Here is a 27,682-nt window from a genome sequence, read left to right on the forward strand (position 1 = left end):
GAAAATACAAAATCACAAAGAATGCCTTGGCACCAAACTAAGAAACTGCATCCTGAATAAACAGGATTGAGTCAAGCTGTTGATGAAAACAATGCCATTTTAGCATAGTCCTTTTATTTTTTGAGTGGAATTTAATTTCAAATACTCATCATTTAAACCTGAAATTAGCTGGTCAGTTGCTAAGACTGTACTAAATGTACAAAATTAAATCATCTGTCAAAAATTATTCTGTGACAGTTTAATTCTTGAACCAGATAGTGTAGTGAAAGGAACTTCAGGGACTTCATGCATGGTAGGGCCAAAGAACAATTAAAGGTTTAATCACCTCTGTGGTGGTTATGGCTGGTAAAATCTCCCAGGCAATTTGTGTGAACCATTTTGTAGTTCTATTTTGGTTATGTAGGCACTAGTTTCAAATCATTATATTACTGGACTGCCTTGTAACATTTGGATAGTTAATTTCTGAGCTATCCATTACTGATGAAGTAGACCATAGTGTTTCCATAGAGATGATCCCTCTCTCATCTCTTGTCATATAATCCTCCATGCAACATATTAAATACTCTGTCAGAGCAATGGGCAAATTTCTTCTCTGACATCCACCCCATGATTTTGAGCTTCAATATTGTATATTCCTATGAGAATAGTAATGATTTGATGCATGTTTTCAGAAAATCAGAATATTGTGAAACCATATATAAGTATGGGAGCTGTTTTCCCTTTTAACTTGCCCATTGCTAAAGAGCTAGTAAACTGTATAGTTCTTTGGATCATAGGTTTGAAGAAAGGTCTTTAAAATCGTGGTTTTGAACTTTCCACTTAAATTCAGAGTGTGCGTGTGGGGCTTATGAATTTCAGTTGTTTAACTTGTGGGAGCTAAAGGATTGGGGGCTTAGGAGCTTACAAAAGGGGCTGAACCTCTCTAATATTGGACATATGTTGGTGTGATCTGCAATGAATTGACGTAATGACAGTATAAAGGATAGCAGACCCAATGTGTATATCAGATATGATAGAAGGTAGCTACATGAAAATGACAACCTTTTTTAGATCTGTGAAAAAACAATTTCAAAGGCAAGTTTATTTTGTATCAGAGACATTTTGTACCCCGTTGGAGTACTGAGAGGAAGCCTGCACTCCTGATTTGTTTCAACTGCTCGTGGTGTGACTCTGACACCTGGTTACTATGAGGTAAACGCAAACATCTGCACAAAACTCTGACTTTCTGGATGTCTGCCTTACCTTACAGTGTATGTGAGGTTATTTACTGCTGAATAGAGACAAGAAAATCAATTGGTCATTTACCATGTGAGCAAAAGGATACACACTGGAGGTTTTTCTAGATTGGAACATATATAATAAATCTATTCTCTAGCCTGTCATAATCCATGTAGCCATCACTGTTTTGCCAAAGTAAAGAAATTTGTTTTTCAACAATAAATGATTCTATCTTACACAAACTTTGGCCTACACTCAGTGCTTCTGCCTTTTTCAATACGAGTAGAAGTTGCTCATTGATTAAGCAGGAAAGACCCTGAATGTTTAGGATAAATGATCTTACTTGTTGCTGAAAATTACAGCAAGTGAAAATACAGTCGGGATTTGAAATCATGCAATATTTTTACAAACTCCCGTATGTTCACTGAGAAGCAGAAAAGAGACTGCAGCAAATCCTTGACTGCTGAAAATTAGCATAGCAGTGTAGATTTGCATGGCTGATGATCTGCTGCATTTTTTTCTTGAACTGTTAATATTCTATAGGTGCCATTTATCGGTATTTCCTGAGTGAACAGTACATATTTTCTCTTTCTTTAAAACAACGGGCAGATACTAACTTGCATGCATTCTGTTCATTTTGTTAGATGATTTAGTTTCCACAAGGTATATATAGGCAAGTGATAATTAATGTTCACAGTGTGAAATCGCTAACTCTCCTTCGCACCCAACAGAAAGGAGGTGTGCTGTACAGCAAACTGCAAAACTAAAGTTTTTTGTGAATCAGACTCTGCCAGAGTTCCATCTAACTGAAGCTTGTGCTTGGTGCAAATCCAGTGATATTATTTGACTAAAGCTTATGGTACAATTTCAGCAGGGTATCAAGTTACTGCAAAATGTATATTGCAGATGCCTTGTATATACAGGATCTTTGTTGCTTCTTTTTAATTGAGCCTATGAAAAAGTACTTTTTCAGCTATTCAGAGGAATTACTTTACAATTAACAAATGGCTCTTTCCAGGTTTTCTATTGTTTAACTTTCAATTTTATACTTAATATGCTATTTTATACAAATGTTCACTTATATGCATTGTAAAGAGATAGAATAGGGCTTTACGTGTAATGTTGTTTTTAAATTTCAAGTGAAGAAGTCTATTGTTAAATAATACTGTGTTAGCTTCATAACCAATTGTTTTATTCATTGAATTGTTTCCAAGGAAGCAATACTGTCTAAAAAGAAAGCATAAAGTTTATTGTAGTTGTCAAAATTACTGTAATAAGCAGCCTGGAATTATAAGTATTATTATAAATTGTACCTATACACTTATCAAATATGATTATGGAAATCAGTCTAAGTAGAAATATAATCATATTGTTCATGTATATGCTTAAGAATGTGAAAAGATTAATCTTTTTCAAGAAATATAATTAAATAACTCAGTAATTACATTAATGAGGAGCACACTGATCTGTAAATTCTGTAAGCCTGAACACCATGATGCAGTCTTAAAAGTCGAAAGTATTACTTTGTTGCCCAGGAGATAGATGTTTGATTTGCAAAGGGTCATTGCAGATGTGCAATGGCGGGTGCTTGCCCTGTTGGATAATTAGACTGTAGATTTCATAAAATATTTTTTTCCTGGTTTGAGACTTTCTCTTCTTCTTTCATAAAAAGTAAAGATCTCAGATATTAATGCTTTTTAGTGTTTCAGAATTAAAACCTGAGTACAAAGCTACAGTATTGCAGGTATGTCTGACATTATTTCAGAGGAAGAAAAAGAGAAAATATATTTGAGAAAAATGAGTGATGGATGGAATTCCTCATTCATCCTCATTTGTCGCAGCACCTTTCTTTGGAGAGGACCACTGCAAGATAGCAAGCTGTGGAGCAAGTGTCTCTGGGCTGCATTGAAACAAGTGTTTTACATCATGGTGGTGATTTTATGTTAACCATAGCCAACAGAAATATTAGTAATTGTGTTAAGTCGCAGAAGAGCATGGTGTACAATATTAGATTGTAAAGACTGATTAAGCTTTTGAAAAGGGGACAAATTCTGATACCTCTTCTTAAAATCATGAATGAAAAAAGGATATAGAATCCTAAGTAGAAAAAAAAAATTGACACTTTTTAAAACCTTTTGTAGCCCCTCATAATGTTATGTTCTAAACCATCTGTGAAATGTGCAAAGATAATAAATGCAAAAGCTTTGCTTTAGATATTCAAATTGGTGCATACAATAATTCTTGCCTGCAGACTCAATTTTACTGTCCACTTCTCTCTACCTTAGATAATTATGGACTGCTCTCAGGAACTCTCAGTTCATTATGTATTCACCTATCTAAAACACAAACTTTGAATTGGCTTAATTGCTTCAGTGAGCCAAGTCTTAAAAATATCCTATTTGATTGTCTCCATAACAGAAAAACTCATACAGTGAAAATGACAATCAAAATTTTATCAATTCCTTTATGTATATTTGAGAAGAAGTTAAATGGTCAGAATAAAGTAAACATTTTTGGTTTTAGTCAGTTTGTTGATTCAATCCACTAACTAGCCAGACATCACAACTTCTTTCAAAATGTACATTTTAAAATTGTTACCACTCCCTTGCTTCAGATGAAAATATTTTGGGATTAGATTAAAATGTGATCAAATAAATACATACTTTAAAACATTAAAAAAGATTAGTGTTTTTAAGGACTATGAGAGTGACAGTAGAATTGCAGTGCTCTGTCTGCCTTCAGCAGTTAATCAGCAATGAAAATAGCAATATATTTTTGTTAGAATATTTATATTCGGCAAGGAAATGCCAGCCTCTGGAGATAAAAGAGGATTATTCAATTCTCTGCTTGCTTGCTGAAACTGCCATAACAATAGTAGTGGGAATAGAGAGAAGACAAAAACTCCAGTCATCTCAAGTCTCTTCAGCTTTTGGGTTAGCAAGGGATGCTGGAGTGTGTTTGAGCCTCAGAAACAAATCTAGAACTTTCTTACAAGGTGAAAAACTCCTGGCATGTTAAGCAGTAGTTTTCCTCTCTTAATCATTCAAATAAACTAATGTTATTTCCTTCTTATTGAACTACATATCCTGGGGAAAGGGGAGATTTTTCTTGCTTTTTGCAAATCTAAATCAGGAGTAACAGAGTGAAACTGCTTTAGGGGTTTTGTTCCAGCTTTTAACCTGGCCTTTTCAAATGCTATCCTGCACATATCTTAAAGCCAGGCAATGATGTTACTTCTGGAGAGTGGTGAGCTTGTTTTCCCTTCCCCCATCCGAGTACTTCCATCTAAAGCTAACTGTAGCAGTTCCAGCAGGTTTTCTTAACTTCAGGGCCCCACAAAAGTGGGCTGAATTTGTTCTGAAATGAGAGCGTAAACAAGAGCTCGGTAAGGCAGTTTTCGTCAACAAGGTAGTATCATATTAGTCACCTGAATATCTAAGGTACAAGATTTTGTGTGAGAATGCCATTATCCTGATAAAATAAGGCTCACAGGCAGATCAAATCAGCTGTCCCTATATGATTTGTGGAGCCACACATTGCTCGTTTCCTGTTTCTCCCCATTTCTTTCTCCTGTCTTTCAATCAATTTTAATTGCCTGATTGAGATCTTTTTCAGGAGACTTACTAGTAGAGGTTATTGTCTAGAGATGAAGCTTTCCATCTCAGTTTGAGTTGGTTGACTCCCTTTGATTTGGAAAAGCCCTTCAATTCCAGTTCATTTAGCTGTCCTTGAATGAGAAAACAAGTGAGGTTACTGGTTATAAGCCATAATGATGAGTCTATAGAAGTTCTAGTTCTTGTATGTGGAGATTGAAATGATTGTGGGGATTGCAGAGCTATTGCAGAGAAAGAAGGAGGAGAAAAAGAAGAGGGTTATGGTGTAGAGAAGAGCAAAGGCTTCATTTTAGCTAGTTTTGAGGCTTGGGTGAAGGCAGATGTCAATTGTTCTTAAGAGGATGAGAACAGGGAGAGGCTAGAATTACAGAAGGGAAGAAGAAATTTCTAGAAAGTGAGAATTGTTTAATCTTAGTTTAGGAAGTAGTGCAATGCAATAGGTGCATATCTGTGGAGCAAAACAGGTGGTACTGAGAATCCAACATCAACATATGTGTATTTGAGGATGTTTTTTCCAGATGAGCTTTAGTCTGGTCCCATGTAACTCATCAGCTATGTTTTGTGACCGTTTAATCCAAACGGAATCCACATTGTGCACTGTGAGAGCACTTTTTGAAAGCATGGCAATAGAGATCCATCAGGAAATTTCTCTGAATATTGGCATTCAGATATGAATATGATAGGATGAAAATAATATCTGAATATCAGACCAGTGCTCCAAATCTAAACTAAAATGTTAATACAGACACACCCATAAGTCTACTGTACCAAGAAGCATGGATTGGGTAAGCTTATTCAAAAACTTTGATGAGTCCTATTTTAAAGGAACACAGTGGTGAGGCTGCTTCTTTTTTCCCCTATTTTTTAAATTGTTATCTGAAAGACCTTTTCCCTGACTTTAGAATAAATCATCATCATCATTTTTTTGATGGTGCTGTCAATACTTTTTGAAATATAACAAGAAAACATTAATTGTTAGCAATGCTACTTTAACCCCATCAAGGCATCTTTGACACAAGGGTATAGACTCAGCCTCCGGGCAAAATGATTCACATCTGCCTATATTGTCATCTTGATTTACTTTTAATTTTATTTTATGATATTAAATTGCAACTCAATCTGGGAGTTAATGGATTGTTACAGATCCATTAAATTCCAGTAACAATCATATTTGTGTTCCCATTGTCATTTACCTTTGACTGTGCAGCCTTTTTGCTGGCAAAAAAATTGTTCCTGTCTGGGTTTGTGGATTTGGAGCCCCAGGTTATATTTTATTCCTTCTCTTGCTTTCTACCTCTTTTCTACTTCGAATTCTTCTGTTTTTACGTTTAAACATTATGCACTCCCATTGTTGAAGATCAAAGTGCTATATAGAAATCCATTTCTTTTTCTTTCTTGCATGTAGTGTTCCTGTCAGTTCGGTTTAGTGTAATCTTAAAGAAGGGTTTGATTTCAGTTTGTGCTTGATTTCACATTGCCTGTCACTGATAACGAATGTGTCCACAGTGATCCAGGACTGAATGCATTTCTGTGCTACTTCCTTCCTCACTCTTTTAGATGTGATTCTATGATTGTACTTACGTTTCTGTCTTTGTCCTCTGACCAGCATTCCCACATAAATGAAATTACTTAAAACGGAAAGCATTATATTCAAACTGAAACTTTTTATTAGTATGTATTTTCCTCAGGGTTAGGATTTAATAACTCTCAATCACAGATTAAAACTACTTATAATAGCATCAGATTCCTTATCCTTGTAGCCTCTGAATGTTTTAATTTTAAATGCATTACACTTATTTGTCCAGTTTTCTTTTGTGTTTTTAAGCTCTGTGATGCAACAAGTGCTATACTATATATCAAATGGGAAATCTGCAGTAATGTTTAGTTGTGGCACTTGATTCCGGAAAAATGAGTGTAGGATGTATCATTAATATGTACATACTTCAGAATGTAACATTAGCAGTTTCTTTGGTAAATATAGACTCTATTTAAGTTTTCTATCTTTGAATTTTTTTATACTTTCTTACATAAAAATAGGGTTACTACTTTATTATCTTTAGTTGGACCATACATTACATTTTTAATAGCTTAACCATCTTTTTTTTCAGCATTTATTTTCCCCTGTCTCCCCACACTCAATATACAAATGCACAATTGATATGTGGGTTTTATGTTGTTATGGAGGTTCTTGTTTTCCCTCTCCTCAAAACAATGCATCCTACTGTTCTGCAAGCAGACCTGGCCATCATTGCCATTATGTGTTTATGCAATGACAATCAAAACTGACCGTTCTCTACTGAAAGCATGCTTGGTGATCAAAAGGATCTGAAAACTGCCAGGTGGATACTTGATACTGGTGACCGGACATGCAATCGTATAATGTATCACCAGACATTATAAATATGATATAAATTTTATATACTCCTGTTCCCTCTCTCCTTTATAACTCAGGTGTTTCAAAAGCAACTGAGCCTTCTCTTTGCATGTAAATTGATTATTAAAAACAAAACCAAAAAACCCCTGCAAATTTACTAGAAAAGAAGCTTATTTTAGAATTCCCAGGCCCAGAAATTATATTCCAAGTTTCAGATTATTTTCACGATGGAGAATTGCTGGCTGATACTTTTGGATGTGTATGAATTCCACTTTATTTTCTAGTAAGAATCTGTTTATTGAGCATACACTGATGATGTTAGTGATATTACCCAAGGTAATCAGCAGCATCATTCAAATGTAGATCTTAGAAAATGATTAAATAAATATTCTAATGCGTTTTCCCCATAAACTCTTCTATGAATGTTATGCCTTCTCTTCTCCATATGCTTCTTACATGTTCATTGGGTCAAGAATTTCAGTGGTCCTCAACTATATACTGAGCAGCAGATTACCATTCACCTTTAATTTCTAAGAAAAGTCACTGCAGCTCTCTGAAGATCTCCCAAGTCACACTTTGAATTAATGTGTTGAGCAAAGTAATATTATGAAACTGAAAATATTTATTTGTTCTTAAACCAGATTTTTACCTTAGGGTAATACTGGATTTGTTGACTTAAATCATTGTTAGAAATGGTCTGCACAAATTCAAACTGATGCTGTATGTGGGAGACAGCTGGTTGTCATGGTAACTGTAGTGCAGTTTTTAATTCCACTTGGTGAGTAATGCTAACACAATGATGCTGAATAGACCATGGCTTAGCAAGTACAAGTATCTTGCATTCTCCATGTCAAGGTTACAAAGCAAGAAAATGCTATTGTTCAGACATGCAGACTGCATCATTTTTGGCTTATTGCTTCTGAACAGAGACATTAAAAAAAAATCTAAAAATCTAGAGGATATCAAAACTATACAGAGAATATGTCTTTGGTATGTCCCTCAAAGAGCCCCAACAAGGTGATAAAATTAAGAGATGGATTGCAAGATATTTATAACTAGTGAATACAGTTTTCTTTTCTTATGAATGTATTTGTCACTGTGTTTTTAATGTAGATCTATTGAAGACATGTGCGAATATCAAAATATAGAATGGTAGAAGAGAAAAAAGTGGCCAATGAATTTTTGGTTTTGTGTTTATGTATGGAAGGAGATAGGACATCATTGCATTTATTTCATTTTGTTAAAGTTGAGATATTTACCTAATGTTGTTTTCAAGAGAAGACTTTTGTTTTTCAGGTAATATGTCCTGTATGAAGGAAACAAAGCAATAAGTCTAGGTGTAGTTGGGGAAATAGTATCAAAATCCATTCATTAGTTTGCTAAATTAGTCTTGTCTAGTTTTATCTAGGCCCTCATACTTGCTATAAAAATACTTTTTTCTTATGTTAGACAATAGTCAAGGAAAAATAGTAATACATTTTTTAGTAGAGTCTGTGCCCTTGGCAGCAGTGTTTTCATATTGCTGTAGATATATAGATCTTCTAGGACTCAGAATTCCTGATGATAAAAAAAACGAAGTCTTTCTCATTGCTGAGATAGCCAATTTGGGACTCTGCCAGTTTTTCTCAAATACACTGTCTTTCAGCTAATAATGTTAGTTATTAATTTTGTACATGATGTTAGTCCTTCAGTTGGCATGAGAGACTCAATTTTTTTTGTATTGATTTTATTTCCCTTTCCCTCCTTGAGCACATTTCTTTCAGATCCTCGCTTCTAAATAATTAATTCATACACTCAGGTACTCATATCAGCATCTGGTGGTAGCAGTAGTAAGAGTCCAGAAATGCATGTGCAGGATTCAGCGAAGTATTCCCGTCCTATTTAATGCAGAAAGTAACACTGGGGAGTCCAGAAGAAAAAAGATAGTGAAATGGTGAACATATTAAGTTTTTATTTTAGAAAATGAACATTGCTACTGCCTAAAATAAAGGCATATCAGTTTAATAGGAGACTGGAAGTGATTCAGCAAGAATGATAACACACTTGGAAAAAAAAAAAAATCAGTCAAATTTGGCAGTGGAAGCCCTTGAGAAAGTCTGAATTATACACACTGTTGATGTGTCTGACTGATAAAATGAAGCCCTTTAGAATAAAGGCCTTTTGTACAAAATTTGTGAACACATTAAATATACTGATGCCAGAAGAATTGACCTTTACTGAAAAAGATTAGAAAATCAGTAGAGCAAGAGGGGAAGACCAAAAATATTCAAACCGTTGCAAGTACCTACATATAACAATGTAAACCAATTCATTTTCTGCTGATTAAATTGCAAATTTGCTGCTTATATAACTAATTTACAAGGTTTAAAAAGTGAACACTTCATGGCATGTAGACTGCCATTTTTAATGAACATGCTGCTGTTGCTTTTTCAGTATACAGGCCCTGCAGCACTAATACTTGAAAACTTGTATTAATTCAAAAGCCATGAGCAAAATGAAATGCCTATGCTTTCCCATCCGCTCCTGTAGTACATTGCAAACTGAAAGCAGCTTTGCATTTGGAAGAATTAAGATTATTGTTATTCCCCTTTGTTTAATCTAAGAAATGGGGAGAGAAAACTGATGTGAGTTCGTTCTTAGTTCTCAGTCTTCATTTATTACTACATGAGTTTCATCCCATCTAACTTTAGCTAGGTTAGCACCTATCTGAGTATTTAAAGTAACCTATAATATTAGAGATCTATTATATTGTATTAGGAATCTTCATTCTCAACAGTCACTGAATGGGAATGAGAGAGTGTTCCTCCTGGGATTAGTTCAGACCTCAGTTGGGTTCATGCACTATATAAGAACTCTCAAGTGACCTTTGGCATCTCAACTCAAAGGTGCTCATTTGAGAGCAATACAGTGCATACTGCTGCAGAAATATAAAACCATCCTCACCCAATATAAACTATAATTTCTCATGTAGTGATGATTGATGACAGGAACTGATAATGTATGTTAGTATTTTAAAATCTTAATCAGGAGAACGTCATCACTGTTTTGTAGCAGCTGAGCTACCAAACTCAATTTGAGGACGTAGAGGACCAAGATATTAATTCAGTCAGCTTTTAGAAACTAAATGCCTAACATTGACTATGTCAAGTGACTATTTTTGCAGTATCAAAGAAAAATTTGCATGCGTGCCTACGTGGTTTCTTAGCATCTGTGAAATGTTAAGAAATAAGAGTTAGGTTTCTTCCAACCCTCTTCAACTAACAGGACTGTATAAAGTGATCACTAGATTGGTGGAGACATGGTCTGATGGAACGTTCACTCGGAGCTCACTTCCATTGTGAATGTGAATTCATTCCAGTAGAATAAATCAAGATGAATTGGCTCTCAGTGCTTGTTAGAATAGATGCATTCTGGGCTAAGGAGTCTGTCCAGATAAACTAGTAATCTGTGATGAGGACAATGAGAGTACATGGGATTCAGCTGGAGGTAAAAGTGTTCCGTTAGGCTCTGAATGCTTTCTGGCTGAACCAGAGGACCAACACAATAGATTTTCACATGAACTATATGTACAATGTACTTATGTATGCATCCTGTGATGTTTTATTTTCAAAGCTTTCTCATGACTATAGTTTAGATTGCTGGTGAAAACATACCTGCAAATATCTTACTTGCAAGAAGAGCAACTTACATTGTTTCTTGAAAAAAAGAATGGGGGAATATACTATTCCTCAGGCAACATCCTTTTTCTATATATAACCCAAAAATAGAATGGCTTGGCAAAGGGTACTACTCTTAACGAGTTGACAACTTTCTTGCCAGATGGACTTCTTTCCTCCATTCCTTTTCTGTTCAGTTGTCAAGAAAGTAAGACAGAAACAAAGGCTCACATCACCACTGTGGCACAAGTTTGGACCCACTAGTGCTCATGTAAATGTAGCCTCGGATAAATCACTTTAATACCTATAGTCTTTTATTTCACACGGAAACATAGGTACCAAATCTATGTTTGGTTTTGCTCTAACTGGGTGTTCAGCATGGCATTTGGCCAGACCTGGACTTTAAAGGTGAAATTCTGACTTTACCATTTCATTGTCATACTGAGCTCAATATCTTGTCTTTTGTGTCCACACTGGGTGCATCAGAACCCTGAAGATGTGTGTGAGACTTATGGAGCAGGGTATGTGATTCTGCATGGGAGCTTTGGTGAGCAGCAGTTACTAGCAACTACAGGCACTAGCAGTAGGGGAGTGTGTGTCTTCTCCTTCATACTCAACATCTCAATTATAAGCATTCTCTTAAAATGTCACTTGCTACCATTGATATACATCCACTTTACCACCATGCAACTCAAGGTTCTGGAGACCTTGGGTACTGTCATCCAAATGTGAAGACACTTCTGTGACTCAGAACCTCTCTTTTGCCAGTGCAACTATACTCACTCTTTTTAACATTTCTTCTTACAACATGTGGTTTCTGACTGTGCTGTAGAAGCTAATAAATTGACTGAGTGACTGAAATTCAGGAAGCAGATTATTGTTTTGCAACTTGGAGACTAAAATATATCAGTTTTTCAAAATGGAAAGCTGAGTTCAGGAATAGGAGGGAAGAAATCATATTTTCTGCTCTTGAGGAGGTGTATTTTCTTGACTGTTGTGAGAATAGTGAAGTTGTATCTTGTAACGAAGGAAAGTGTGATTGTGTGTACGTGAACTAAAGAAAAGGTGATCTTACCACTTTTCTTTTTCAAATACTTAACTGTCTCTATATAGCAAAGCAATGTAGTGATCTCACACCCACTTCTACAAATGTGTGCCTTGCCCAAGTTATGGCTTGCAAGAGTAATGCTTGGTCTGAATTGTTTAATGGCTATAGGCAATAGGGATTATTCCTGAGGATAATATCCAACTCATTCAAAATCTGCAGAATATTGAGTCGTTTCATGGTGTGGAACTCTTAAATTCACTTCCTAAAAGACCCAAATTGCTAAAATTATTTTCAGCAGTTTCAGCTTTCCTCCATTATCAGACAGGGGCGATGTTTCAGTAGTCATCAAGCAGCAACGTCAGCATTTCATTGCAGTCGTCTTTATGCAAAAGGCAGCACCAGAAAAACACTTATACTTGGACTTCTGCACATTATATGCAATGTAGAAGCTCAATTTACCTTGAAAAATTATATCAAAATAGTTTATTAAAAATTTCTGAATTAATCTTTTTCGCTACATTCCCATTTATGTTACTAAATGAGCTTTGTATTTATCTAGCTTAACTAAGTGTGAATACCACATCAGTGAACTTAAAAATCCTATGATCAAGTATGATTAAATAGTTGCAATATTCAGTCATTTTGAATTACTGTATGACCTAATGGTTGCATCACTATGTACTCATATTCAATAAATGGATATACGCAAATTTTCTAAGACTTTAGAAAAATCATAAAATCCGTAATGGTATGTACTGCACTATTAAAATGCATATGAATTTTGTTTACTAGTGGTTTTTCTTATGCATATAAACCACCTAGTATCTCTTCCCCTTTTAATCAAATTATGTTTCTCCAACTTTAGAAAAATTGTTGTTAACACTTTATGTCTGAGTAGTGGGAAATATTCTCTTTGTTCCCATTCCTAATAGTTTCTTATGTATGATAGTTAGTAAGCTATGGACCATGCAAAAAGTAAGACTGTTATGAGGTCTACATTAACACAATTCACGTTGTTCAAAAAATAAATTAAAAGTGGTCATGGCAAAAAACCTCATGTGTGCCAGTATACCAAAGCTAGAATTCACGTTTCCTTCTTCTAAACTTAATAATACTTACATATAATTGAATTCAGTGATCAATGAGCTGTAAAAGGTATTTGGTTAGTTAGGTATTCTGTATAATTATGATGCCCTTCCTAAGATCCATGGTGATATCATTGTAATTATGTAGCTGAATGCTCCAGCTAGGCAGCTCATCAGATTATTTATTGTGACTTTATATTTAAAAATTCTAACAATTTAGCATATGCCCATCCCATCCTCTGAGTGCATCTGCAACAATTAAAACCACAGGCTCATCAATGTTATAATAAAATCAAATATGCTTATCATCTTTCCAGAAAGATCTCACATATTTAATGCCTGAAGATGAACTGAGCTTCTAAATAAAAAGGAAGAATACTCCTTCATCCCAGGGTACGCAGAGGAAAATGTAGTATTTCTAGGAGCTAATGCATCCCTGAAGGGCCCAGTGAACCAAGCTCTTAAGAGGGTGAGTCTCCTGTAGAGCACACTGCCAGAAGCCGTCCTTTTTAAAAATGAAGCTGCAGTCTCTGTAGGTCCAGAGGAAAACAACGGAAAGTTACAGTGTGAATTTTGGGGTGTGTCCAAAATCCTTTAAAACTTCAAGGATCTTCCCCCAAAAAACCCTTTAAATGCCAGTTGAAAACTCATAGGCCACCCTTAAGAACTCTCATGTTCCCAGGAAGACCAATTTTATGGATTCTCTGGCATAACTTTGTGCCTTATGGCAAGTCTATTGTGGACTCTGCTTGACTTGCAATAAGGAACCCTGAATTGCAGCAGTCATGTAGTACTGTCTGAAAAAATCTAAAAAAATCCTTAAAATAAAACCTTTATCTAAATTAAATATAAAAACTAGTAATTAATATTATAACAATATTGTGTTTCTTATATAAAATTCAGTTGCTATAATGTTGTTCCCTCATTATTGATTTTGGTTATGCTTTACAGTGGGGTTTGTTGTTGTCAGTATATGGGCAAAAGGTACATTACCATAAAAGGTGAAACCTCAGGTAAAATTTGGATATTTTAAAATGAGATTGCTGATGTGGCATTTTGGAATACACAAAAAGTATGCTAACAAATTGTCAGCAGAAAATAATTTACAAATATGGTTCTTAATCTTTGTTCTTACATTGTATCTACCGGTGCAATAATATTTGAAGTTGTCTGCAGATTCATTGTGTTTTCTGAGGCTTTTGCAGAATCACCTGTTTCAACTGATGTTTTTTCAAGTCACCACAATATCAGAGTTAAGTATTATGGCCCTACCTATAGGTGCGGCCTGAGTGTATGGACATTGCGAGATGATCCAACAGTGTAAAGAAACAATTTTGTCTTTTATTCAGGGCCACGCAGTTACCTATAAGTGCTGCTACTGATGCTACCACAAATGAAGGATATCTTCATTTGATATTCTATTTCAGGTAGAGTAAATCTGGGATTCTTGTTTAGGAATGGTAGTGTAATGATTTGGGTGATTCCATTTTTATGTGATTTTTATATTAGGAATGTTCATCTGACTGTCAGTAGTTAATGGTTATCTGAGATGGGTATTGCTGTCTTGACCATCTCACAGTGTAGGAGACTGAGGTTTGTAACTTAAGTGCTAAAGATCTCTTCAATTTTAAGAACAAATAGTAGGAAGAGAAGTAGTAGAAATATGCCTATGTCTTATTTTTTCACTATTCTGTGTGAGATCTGTGTTTAATTGTTCTATTTTTAGACATTTGTTTTAATATTTCTAAAACAGGTCTCTACATTAAATAAGTGGCTGAGTTTTCAAGTTTGCTGACTGTCTGCAGCTCTCACATGTGTGCAGTTTCTTTTTGTTTCTCAAAAGAATGATAATATAATTTCCATGCTCAACGTTCTCTTATTGCAGATGTGAGTCACTTGAATCTACCAAGACTGTATAGTTTTTTTAACTCTCTTTCTTCTTAGTGAGATTTTTATGAACTCTATTAACTGCATACTGGGGATGTAAGTAGAAGTAGGAAGTTCAGGAATACCTTTACCCAGGGAATTCATTAGTTCTCAAAAGGAATTTTAGATGCTTCTTGTAAAACAGAGAAACATACTTTTCCAACTGTATTGTGTAATTCTATCAAAAAGTTTGCAAATACTCTCTCAAGAGTAGGTAATTTTTTGTGTGTGTATCTATAATCTTTGAGAGCTATCCTGTCCTCTCTGTTATAAAGGCTAAGAAACATTTTCATACTTTTAAGTCTGCATTTTTACTCTTGACCAATGTCCTATTTGTCGCTGTGCTCATGCTGGCTGTTTGCTCGCATGACTCTTCTTCTTCCCTAGATGCTATTCCTCTGGTATTTTTAAAGACAGCAGGCACAGCCTTCTCTTTCATTTTGCTAGGCTAACAAAGCTGAACTCTTTTACTCTGCACTTGTGAAACAAATTATTCATTCTACTGGTGACCCTATTAACCATCCCTTACACCCATTCTGCTCTGCATCATCTTTATGTCCTGGACTGTATTTGTCTTTTTTTTATTGTTAAATCATAATTGCTCTAAATCATCCTGTGCTTTCAGGTCCTTTTCCCTGTCTGTTGCTTTCCAAAGTGGTCTGTTTCACCAACTTAGAATAAAAATTCTCATTATAAATCTGTAATACATATGATTTTGAACATTGTCTTAGGTGACATTCCTCTTTATTTCAAGGTCATCAAATAAAAATTGGAAGTCCCCAAACTGATTTTCATAGAAACTTTAGATACATTGACTCCAGCCTGTCTTTCTCTTTCAAAGTAAATAATTGTATTATCAATTTTAGCTTGTTCCTTTTTCACCTGATACTATCTCTTACTAATTCTTAATGTCTCAACTCAGCTAACAGTTTTCTATGTAGTAGCCAATATTTTATTGAAGACCAAAGAAATTAGGTTAATTGTACTGTCTTGTCTAGAAAAACAGTTATCAGGGAGGACTATCATGTGGGTCTGGCCTTATTTACCTTTGGTAAACCTACCCTGTCTCCCTTTGTGTTATCTTTTTTTTTTTTTCCTCTTTCTCTTTTTCCCTCACAATATCAGATTAACAGGTCAGTTGTTGCTTGTAGAATTCAACACATTTTTCTTTTCTTAGAAAAGAAATACTACATTTTCTGACTGTATTTTCATGGATGCATTAATAATGAAGTCCTAAATGCTGACCTGTGGTTTGGAGGAATAATGCATGAATGCATAAGCAACTTCAACGCATCACACTGGAACACAGAAATAATGTCATAGTGGTCCATATAGAAGTCCCTAATGGACACCCCACATTTTCATGCTATTTACCAGTCGATTCTTTTGAACGCATTGAAAATGGCCTGTCTTTGGACACAGAAACAGACCAATATGGCAGCAGCAGCTGTGAGTGATCATACAAACTGTGCAATAAAGTTGTTCGTTCATGCATAAGTCTATACCATAATTTACATGCCAAACTTGGTTCACTCATTCACCCTTACTGTAGGTCATTTTACAGAGTAGTCATCATTGCTCTATGATTTACTTGGTAGATTCCTAAAAAAAAAAAAAAATTTACAATTGTCCTTTGATTTCACGTATCAGTTCTTTCAAAGATATGTATGACAATATTCAGCTTTTATTGAATTTTGCTTTGATATTTGCAGTAATTTTTATATTCTTGTTCTTATTATTGATCCTAACATTGTCTCCATGTAAACATCAACACTTTCATTAAGGTTAAATAAAAAAATGTATTACCTGATTTTTTTTCTAGTTTGTTTTATCTCTATTCTGTTATTCTCTATTATATCTCTATTATTCTTTGTATATGGCAGGTCTGCTTCTTTCCTTTTCCTTTTTTTAATATAGATCTGAAGAACTTACTGCCATATGTAAAATGTTTTTGGTAATTATCACTGTATCCATCCATTTCTTGAAACTTAAAATACTATTTTGTTTCACCGATCAGTGCTTTTGGTTTTTTTTTTTTTCTTTTCATAGGCTTTCTGACTATACTCTTTGTTCTTTTTAATCTGCTAACAGGACTTACAAGATCAAGAATGTATTAACTTTCGTCAGTGAATTTCCCGAGTTTGCCAAGTTTTCAAATCTGAAATACAAAATTCTAATGTGGAGACTACTGTTATTTTTTTACTTGTATTAGAAAAGGGTTACTGACAATCAGGCTTTCCAAGATTATTTTATATTACCAGTTTTTCTAAAATTTCCATGCTATTTGCTAAATCTAATATTTCTATAGCATGACGCTAGAAAACCTTTATTATTAATTAGTAAGACCTTTAAACACACATTAAGATGGTTTTCTACTTTTTCATAAAATTTGCCTGTATTTCTTGTTGATGCCACATTTTCACTATGCGTTATACCAGCGTTTTTGCCTGGCTAGAACAAAGGTATCTTGGATTCTGTACTTAGGTTTGCATATATTGAGATGGATGTGGACTGCAGCTTTACTACATAATGACTGTATCACATGATAACCCTAACATGCTTAGCAGTTTCACCTCAATAGCCAGGTTATTTTATGTTGCATTTTTGGAGTTACCTCTTCATTTCTCCCTGGGAATCTATATACATTTTGCTTTTCGCTTGCTAGTCATCCCTGAGCCTTTCCAGGCTTGTGTTTAAGCAGCAGTCTAAAAAGGGTAGTTAAACTGTGACAAATCAGGAGCAATGTCATGTACATAAGTTAATACAGCTGGGGATCTCCTACTTTCCTTGCTTGGTATTCTCCCATTTTAAAAAAAAAAAAAAAATAAAAATCCTATCTCTTTTAGGACCTGTCAAATTGTTTGTCATTGAGTATGGATCTGTATAACCAGATTTCTTCAAACTGGCATTGTTTCCATTCTTCATTACAGAAACTTTATTTGACGTTTTCCCAGGTAGTCTAAATTTTGGGGGGTTTTGTTGATAGTTTTCATACTAGAAAAAGAGATCTGTGCTCATGTACAGTCCACCTAAAGCCTCACAGCACTGGGCCAAATGGCTGTCCTTATCTCATATATCATGTGCTGAGATAATTCCAAAGGAATGTTATTTAAATATCTACCAGGAGAAACATCTGAAAAAACAATTTTGCACTTTTTTGTTATGTTAACTGTCAAACCTTTAACATAAACTCCAAACTGAATTCTTCAGTTGCTTCTAAGGAGCTGCTGTCTTGTTTGAGGGCCTAAGTGAAATCTATTGTATGTGTATAAATAATTCGTTTACTTGATTTTATTATGATGACCACACTGTTAAGTCAGTACATATCTAGCAATATAGGCTATTACCCGTAGAGCTTAGTTTCTACTATTTATTTACTGCTACTTTATGTTCCTATTTTGGCAACATCTCTGTATCTTTAATAATAGAATATATGGTGTCTTGCATCTGAATCTGTAAAACACCTCATCAGATTCTTTAAAATCTGGAAGTAGTGGAGCTGCTTTTCCAGTTCTCTGCCAGGTGTTCAGGTGATTTCATTTACTCTTTTTTTTCCTCCAGTTTTGTTCTGACCTCTTGTTAAGGTGCTGTTTTTTAAGTTAAGGAAATTGCCAACTGGAAAAATACACCTTATGACTGTTCTGAGGACTCAAAATTGGATACTTTTCTATGAAATATGTTTTATCTCAAACAGAAATACTGTGCTTGAACTCAAAATCAGTCTAGTATCAAAGCATAGTGAAGAGCTACTGAAAGTAATTTGATTTATGTCATTCCACAGTGGTTACCAAGTATCTTCCTTGATAATGATTGTCTCATAATGGGTGTGGTCTCTCAATGTTATGCTAAATTTTAGACAGTTAGAATAAGATAATGGGGAAGCAATGTTAAAAATGGGAGCAGGTCTCTTTAAAGAATCATGAAAGTAGAAGGGCCAACATATCACAAAGGCACCTAAGGCAAGAGGCTGTCTTTCCTAAACACTTAAAAACTCCTTGTAAATGCTAGCATTGATTATAAGGAATGGACTGCTGACCAGAATAAAAATGCCTGGGGAAAAACTTCACTTTAAATCTTTCATTTTTCCCTTAAAACGTTTTTAATAAGAGTCACACATGCATGAGCTGCAAAAATGTCAAGAGTCTGTAGCTCTCAATATCCTGAGGACCATTTCCTCTTTAGAATTACATTTTCCATTCCAATTTAAAACTTTTGGGATCCAGTTGGATTTATTTGTGCTGTTTCTGTTCATCAGATATTTTCAAAAGTTCCACACACAAAAAAAATAGCTCTGAAATGGAAACAAAAAATGAAACTTCAAAAGTACTTATGAAACTGTACTTTCCAAATTATGATTCAGACTATTTAAAACAACCTTTTATTTGGCTTTTTGGAAAATTTCCCAGGTTCCAAGAAGTCTTAGGAGCCAGGAGTCCTAGGAGCCCTCCCGGAAAATCCTCAGAGCTGGTTTAGTGCTGATAAGCCTTCTTTCCCTGGCTGCAGGTCACACAGCAGATTTTTTAATATCTGGGCAGATGACATGGAAGATGACTGGGAGCTTTTGAAATTTGCATAATTTCTCATATTTATGGGCAACTGGGTGGATCTATGTGGATAGCTTTCATTTTAAAACACTGATATTTTCCAGCAGAAAAATACTCCTTAGAAAAATCTACAGTATGTTCAGGATTTCCTTTTTCTAATGAATGCCAGTACAAGCCAGTTAATAGGACTAAAAGTGAAATGGAGTCATGAAGGCATTATTGGTATTCTGTTTTGCAAACGTTCACAGAATACTCTAAATCCTGAGTAGTAAATTGCTGACACAGACTCTAAGCTTTTCCAGGGAAAATATGAGATGCCAGTGTTGACCTGTGTCATTGCAAAGCTGCAGCTCCCATGCAGGACACTTGCTGGTGGTTCTGTCTTTAGTGCTCTTTCTCCCCTCTTAGAGGTGGAGCAGCTTCCTGAGATGCTGCCACTAGCACGCTCAGAAACATCAGTCCTTATGTGATGTGGTGTCCAAATAAAAATTTTAAAAATGAGATGATTTATGTATATTTTGAAACATCTGAAGCATAGTCATTCACTCAAAATTTGATGTCACTGTCACTGGTATTAGTAGTAATCTGCTCCCATATTGTATTTCATCTCTGGACTCAGAAACACCTTAGAAAGCAAAAGAAGTACCATCATTTTTATTTCACCAAATGCGAGGGAAACTAAGGCAAGAGTGGTGAACTGACTTATTCATCACTGCACATAAGAACAGCAGAATCCAAGACCGAGCCTCCAGTCAGGGTCCATCCATCCTCTACCACAATAACAAGGATTGCCTGAGCGCTCAGATCATCCCTCTCCTGTGAGTAATGACTAATACTATTGAAAAGAAGATTCTCACATATCTTAGATGTAAAAATTGTTCACAAATATTTATTCATATTTTTAAACAGCATTGTCAATGTGTGGGCACTCTCAATGTGTGCGTTTTCCATTAATATCCTACCACAGGAGCTTGTTGGCAGGCATGTTGCTGTAGCAGACAGTTTGATGTTTAATTTTGAGGAATTTCTATGTAAAGTAAATATTTGATGCACAGCGAGTATTTTTACTTTCTGTGTACCTTTGTCCAGTCAAGGAACAGCCCTGTCCCTTTGCCCTTCGCTCCACCAGACTGCCTGCACTCAAAAGAAATTGTTTGAAATAACAGATATACGTAGGAAGTATTCACAATTAAACTGTTCCCCAGGAAGTGACCGTAGACATTATGGATTTAGTGCGGACTGACCGCATTTGTAGGCTGTGTACAGCTTTTCTTCACTGTGTTTGACTTTACTCCCATGAAGCGAAGCTGTAGTCTGTGAGTAAGACTTGGGGCAGGGTGATCTGATTCCTTTTCTTTTTTATGCTACGTAGTGAAAAGTCTCTGTGTGTGCAGAGACAGGGCGATGGTGAGGAGGTGAAGGATGGGCATCGCCTTGGTCTTTCCCCAGCTGTGCAGCCTGTCATCAGACTTGCACACCAGCTCTCTGTGCTCCAGATGTGTGCAGCCCCTTCTCTGCCCCTCCCCAGTCTCACAGCCAAGCTCTGTCTATGCTATTACTTTTTCCCATTGGTATCAGTAAGTCACAATGGAGAAGAAATTAGAGAACCACAATAAATTAGACAATTTCCCCTCTTAGCAAAAGTGCTGTAAACCTGTTGTTTTCTCTGGCTTGCGTAGGACTGCTTTTGTCAAGTCATAGCAAATTTTTGCTTATCCCAGTGCCTTTAGCTGTTGGTTTCATTATCATAAGCTTATTCAGATGCTTCTAGCTTTCTCTTTTTGTATATAATAAGTAATTAGTGTAATTTAATATGTCATTGTTGTTGCTTTTGCCAGCACAGAATAATAATAAAAATCCATTGTAAATATAAATTTATATCGCACTGTAACTTCTACTACACTTCTGTACATCTCCAGATAAGTCCTCAACAGTGACCTGGGGTTTGACAAATGACACTGCTAAAAATTTCTGTACATACTTATTGATAACAATCAGAGGTTCAGCATATACAGATACTTTGGGTTACCATAGAGTAAAATATGTCTTTTTCAGAAGCGTGAGATAAAGCCAATTATGACAGCTTTAGTGAATTAGGCAGTGGAAACAATCTAAGGATGAGTGCTTGATGTTTAGCTCGGTTAATTCCAATTAAAGCCTTCGTACTAATTTAAAAATCTAATGTAGAAATGTCCTGTTGCTATTTGCTCTGTTTTTTCTGAGTATGTTTAGTAAGTGGCATCACCTAGATTGAATACTTACTTTTTAAAAAAAAAAATGGCATTTTTATTGTTAAAATCACAAAACCTTTCCAAAATATAGATGGTAATAAAGAGAAAATTGTACTGAAGCCTTTATCTCTTTATTTAAGCATCCCAGTGACATCACAGACTACTCATGCTTTTCTCCCCTATTTATCGTGAGGTCACTAGATACTTCTCACATTCATTGTAGTTCTCTGATCTCTGTTGTACCTTTTTGTCTCGCACATGTACATATATCTCCCAGCACATGGACATATATTAATGTCACATTTGTTTACATGGTTGTGAAGATTATTGTTTTACTTCTCAAAGAGGTAGCGCACATGTGCTATGAGTAAACTGCATGATAATCTATGTAAATTATGTGCACAGAAGCTATACTTTGCCCTTGGGGAAAATGCAAATTAGAACATTTTGTAGTTTGTTTGTTTGTTTTTAAATACAGACACTTTTCACTTCAAGGCTCAGGACAGACTCCCTGTTTATTTTCCCATTGCCCATCATTTGTTTTTTCTTGTAAATATCTCAGTCTTAATGATTAGTTTGCTACTTTGGCAGGAAAAAAATGCTTGATGAGTGAAGTCCTCAGAATGTACCGTTTGGTGTATTTTACAGCTCTGCTGTAAGGGAATTATCTGCTTGTAAAAGGGTGTATAACACACAACTCAAAGCCATTATAGTGATCTGACAGTCTTCATTCATTTTCTCCTAGTGCTGTCTTGTTTTCTTCTGTTACATTAGTGCTTGTAATATTTTTTAATCCTGCATTACTAAAGCAGAGTTAACTGTTTTTCCTTATATGAAGCACGAGAAACATATTCATAAAATGTGTTGTTTACTGCATTTGCAGTTCTCTGCTGATGTAATTTTTTGTATTAATAAAATTATTTTTGTACTCTTTAAGTACCCTTTCAGAGAAATGTTTTAATGATGTAAGTTGTCTGATTCTGTTTTAAGTGAAGGAGAAAACCTGGTAGAGGTTGTCTCTTTAAATCAGATCTGCAGTGTTGATGGACCCTCTAGCAGGCACGGTAAGAACCATTCTCACCTCTGCAGCAGGGAGCTTGACCATATAGACTCTCACATTCAATCAAAACGTTTTCCCTTTTAATATGCACTGTACCAATCCTATTCCCATGGTTACGGCTCGTGCTTCTTTGGTTGCTTCCAGTCTGTTGGAAAAGGAAGGCAGCATACATTTCTTGTAGAGGAGTTTAAAACATCGTGAAAGCAACCCTGTTGTGATTTGCATTTTAAATGTTTCTTTTTTTTTCTCATTGTACAGAATGCTGTAGCAGTAGCTTCAGTTCATTTGCCACAGTCTGTCTTCACTCAGTCTTCAGCCTGGCAATCTGTTGATAACTCCACTTGCAAGCTACAGTTTATTGTCTTTCGGAATGGAAAACTCTTTCCTAGCACAGGAAACTCATCAAATCTTGCAGATGATGGGAAACGTAGGACGGTTGCCACACCAGCTGTTTTTGCTAAAATAGGTGAGGAGTTGTTATGCATTATTTCCTTTAATCTAAAAGCTATGGTGTACTTGATTGTGTAGAGAATAGAGGAGTAGAGTATACAGTATGCTGAGAGGCTGGAAACAGTCTCTTTCTTTAGTAGAAATGTTTGCAGTTGTTCCTACCTGCATGATTTTATTCAAATTATCCTGCAAATAAATAAATGCACTTGCTGTATGACTAGAATGCAGATTTTGGACTACTGTTTGTTGACAGTGCTGTTACAGATGCTTGTTTCTTAAAGCACAGTGCTATAGGAAAGAATCTTGTTTTACTCTTTACAATGAAAATTGCAATGCTAACGTCCTAGACGCTGACAAAAATAAGGCTTTTGGAGTGGGAGTAGTGCCCTGTTGCATGTATCAATACTCACCAGTATACTTTCTGAAACGATGGACGTAAAACAGGTGTTGTTAAAGGCTTTTGTCTAAATGTCATGTATTGTATGTGCTAGTGAGTCATTATTTTGATTAATTATTCACACAGGCAATTTTACTAATTTTATTTGCTACTGAATAGTGCTCTCATTTCTATTAACATTTTTTAAATGTTTAAATGTGACTTTGAAAGTGCAGAATTGTCTCAGCCGTTAATCATACCGTGAAACTGAGCCGTTTCTGCAGTTACATAGGCAATAGTGTAACACTGGTCGTAACTAAAGAATCTGAAACAAAAAAAAATCTTCTTTATGAAGGATGATTAGATCATTTGGACACATTATGGAACTGGAATGTTCAGATTTATTTATACTATTGCAAAGTTTTCTGAATGTGAGCACTACCTTTGATTTTTGACCATTAAGAGTGTATGTCTATTGCTTTTTACCCAATAGTTTAGTGTATCTGATCTTTTTAGACAGCATTCATCAATAAAGGGTTTTCCACTCCATCTCTCTGATTCAGTTTGTTGCTTTTGCAGATGGGTGCAGTTTTGGAAACCTCACCAGCCCTCTTACTATAGGGTTCAGGCACTTTGCACGGGGTATAGACCCCATTGCAGCCTTCTGGGATTTTGACCTTCTAGATGGACATGGAGGCTGGTGGGGAGAAGGGTGCCACATAATTAGTTCTGCAGGCAATATTACCACCATTCAGAGTACACACTTCAGTAACTTTGCAGTGCTAATGGTAAGTATACGACTTAGCAAATATACCTATATTTCTTTCTCTCTCTCTTTTGCCATATGTGTATGTTCTTTTTACGTGCACCTGCATCATTCCTACTTGTCAGCAACTGACCTTTTGTTTTCTATAATGTTTAGTATAAGACAGTCTTAAAGAAAGTTATTTAACTGCTAGTAAGTGAATAAAGCCGGTGGTCAGTTTTAATATCCAGAGACAGGCCTAATCAGAAATGACATTAAATTCAGTCTTACAAATGAAAGTTCCATCAAGGAACGATTAGCATGTAATGGTTATAAATTATAGGACAGGGTTTAAAAATGTATACTCCTGTGTGCTTTTACATCAGCACATCTCAGAGGCTGGTCTGCTTTTGTTCCTGCCCTGCACTGTGTTGATCATACTAATTAGTTGCAGGCATACCGCAATGTTGAATCATTTAATAAATGGAGAGGAATAACATCTTCTGCTCTTTTAAGTAAGGACAGTGCTGTCCTTGTTGATCCTCTAGGAGTCTTCGTTTGTATACCAACGTCGACAGCCTTCTTAGGAAATTGCTGTTCGCTAAGAAAAATCTTTCTGTGCAGTGCTAACACATCACCCTGCTTTGGTCTGCTCTCAGTCACACTTACAGTTCCCATTGCAGTTATTTAACTATCCTGCTTAACAGAAAGTTACCTTTGTGAAAGCAAAAATACTATGCATGCAGTAATGACCTGTTATTATTCAGGGAATAAAGGAAAGCAAACAAAAAATGAGAGCTTTCTAACGTATATAGGTGAGAAATGTTTGCACCATTAAAAATATTTATTCTAAATCAGTTGTAAAAGGATTAGTCAGATGTGTACTATTAATACCAGATTGATCCTGAATGCTGGTGCACGATTGCACTGTAGATGCTGCTTGTGTACATTACCAAAATGTTTATAGTTGAGTAAATAATGTATTGTGTGTATGTGTAAGGGACAGCAAACATAGGCGACAGGAATTGCGAGGACGTGTGCAGAGAATACCAATCTGCTGCTGTCAGATGGAGCCCAGATGGCAGCCAATCATAGCACAAGGCTGTGGCACCCACGAGTTAAATGCGGATATTATCGTCCACTTCCCAAGAACTGATTTCCCTCAGAGTTACTTGAACATTTTTTCACCCATTCCAGAATTGTTCAGTATTTAAGAGCTGTTCCTAAGATTTGACAATATCAAATACACCTCATTTTCTACAGCTTCCATGAGTTCTCTTTTTTTCCCCAGCCGCTTGTTTCCCCAAATCTGAAATATAGTTTTGCTTCGAGGATGCTTTTCTAAATTCATTAAAGAAAGTACCTGTTGACTTTGCAGGTGCCACACCCAAAATGGCTTCCTCCTCCTTCCACTGCTGGGTTCAGCCTGTGCTTCTTAAACTTTGGGTAGTTATTAAACATTAACTAGTTGCTTGCAAACAACCAATTTCATGGTTTCATTTTGTCTGCAAAAATCGTATACTGACGTAAGGGCTAGAATTAATTTTTGGTTTGTAAAGATGAATGCACATTTATCTCTGATAAGATGTAGCAGATTGGTTTTTCTACAACCGTAACGGCAACTGAGGCACCTTTTACTGCAACTTTTGCATCTGGTATGTAATTTTGGTTTAAGTCTTGCATTTGTTTTGTTACAGTAATTCAACTTTGCTTTTATTCCTGTGTGTATCTTCCATTTTTATCTGTGCAAGACAAGAAAATAGAATCTTTGACTCACCCTTGCTTTGCAATTGATATGGTAGCAAACAATGTGCTATGTTCCTTAGATTATGTTGTGCAGTCACTTTTAAGAAAAAAGATGCCTGACTTTGTCATGTTAATATATATGTATACATACACATAAATATCTGTTGCAACAGCCATCTTTGTAAACAGTTATTGGAAAACTTTTGTAGCTTTGTTATGTGCAATAATTTTCATTCAGGTGTTATTTCTTAATCAGTGTTTTGTGGCATGAAGTCAGGGATTGTTTTATTTCGTAGAGACTACGCTTTTCTGGGCAGTTCAATTCTCATACGAGAAATGAAAAATGTTTCATTTTTCTGCTTAGCTATTAATTTATAATATAAACAATATAAAATGCCTGTGTATCTTCTTAATTCACACCTGAGTGCCTAATATATTTTAAAATACGAGCAAACTGACAGCAAATTCAAAATAGCTAGCATATAGTATGTAGCCAATGAAATTAGCTATAATATCATGATACATGTTATTCATCTATAATTCTCTAATCTATTAAACCATAAAAATTCATAATTGATTATTATGTTTTGGGGTAATAGCAGAAAACTAAAGTAGCATCTGTAAACTGAAGAGCAGCAATAAAGCAACAGTGATGGAGGTTTACATTACCATCAGAATAACGTGTATCTTGCTGTAGAACAGGATGAAATAGAAGCCTCGGTCCATTTTATAGCTAGTACAGCACATACTCTGATTTGTCATCTTTTTAAATAGTAAGACAATGTTCCCTGAACTGCTTTTTTAAAAGTTGTTTCTGCCTATGGAACCGTAAGAGGGTTAAAATAAAGAATTCATAGAGTCCTTTTTTAGAAAGGCAGTAATCAAGGTTTTATCAACTACGATTGATAATTAATAAGCATGAGCATACTTCAAGTGAGAGGATTCATGTAGAGCCATTTCATTTCTCTCTGTGACAGTTGTTCAAGTGATGTCAATGAGAGAGATAGTACAGTTTGGAGGTTGGGCTGGAAAGGAGGTACAAGCTCCTTCCCTCACACTGCTCTCACGCTCTCACTCTGCTCTGGGTTGGGCCAGTGGATGGAAGTGAAAGAGTAGTGTCAGACATAATACAGCATTATCTTTTTCTGATCAGTTTCTGAATGGTACTTCCCTAGGGGTGCGAGTAACATGCTGTGAACTAAACTCCCGAGTTATATTCCTGCCTTTCCTTATATCTACTGTCTGTTTAGACCAGTCCCCTATTTTGTCTTTTCTTCTGTTATCTGTAGGAGGAAGAGAGACAGTCACACTTTAGCTTCTTCTGGAGGTGGCCAAAGTCCTCCAGGGTCTTGAACTATGAACCTCCACAATATGATTCTCTGGTTTAGAGTAAAATTATGAACTTAATATATTCTGAGGCTTTGGTATATCTGATTATAAGTATTTGTTCTATAAATACTATGTATTTGTGCTCCTTTGTGAACTGAGCTGTATATCAATATTTTAATTTTTCAAGACGATGTTAGTGTATGTTATGACCAATCTAGTGCCCTGTAGGCATAGTATAGATGAGTAAAAACTCTTCAGGAGATAACAAAAATATGCAACA

The 27,682-nt window shown here is 35.6% G+C and overlaps 1 protein-coding gene across 4 annotated transcripts in view; it reads left to right on the forward strand.

The window, feature by feature from the left end:
* ADGRA1 (adhesion G protein-coupled receptor A1) overlaps positions 1-27,682 on the forward strand; it is a 286,895-nt gene that overhangs the window by 208,468 nt on the left and 50,745 nt on the right. For all 4 annotated transcript variants that reach the window (XM_054831561.1, XM_054831562.1, XM_054831565.1 and 1 more), the window contains 2 exons: positions 23,015-23,222; positions 24,162-24,370. In XM_054831561.1, coding sequence (XP_054687536.1) covers positions 23,015-23,222; positions 24,162-24,370 — 417 coding nt within the window. The remainder of the gene's footprint in view (positions 1-23,014; positions 23,223-24,161; positions 24,371-27,682) is intronic.

Source organism: Grus americana, chromosome 7 (genome assembly GCF_028858705.1).
Source record: "Grus americana isolate bGruAme1 chromosome 7, bGruAme1.mat, whole genome shotgun sequence".
Classification (NCBI taxonomy): Eukaryota; Metazoa; Chordata; class Aves; order Gruiformes; family Gruidae; genus Grus; species Grus americana.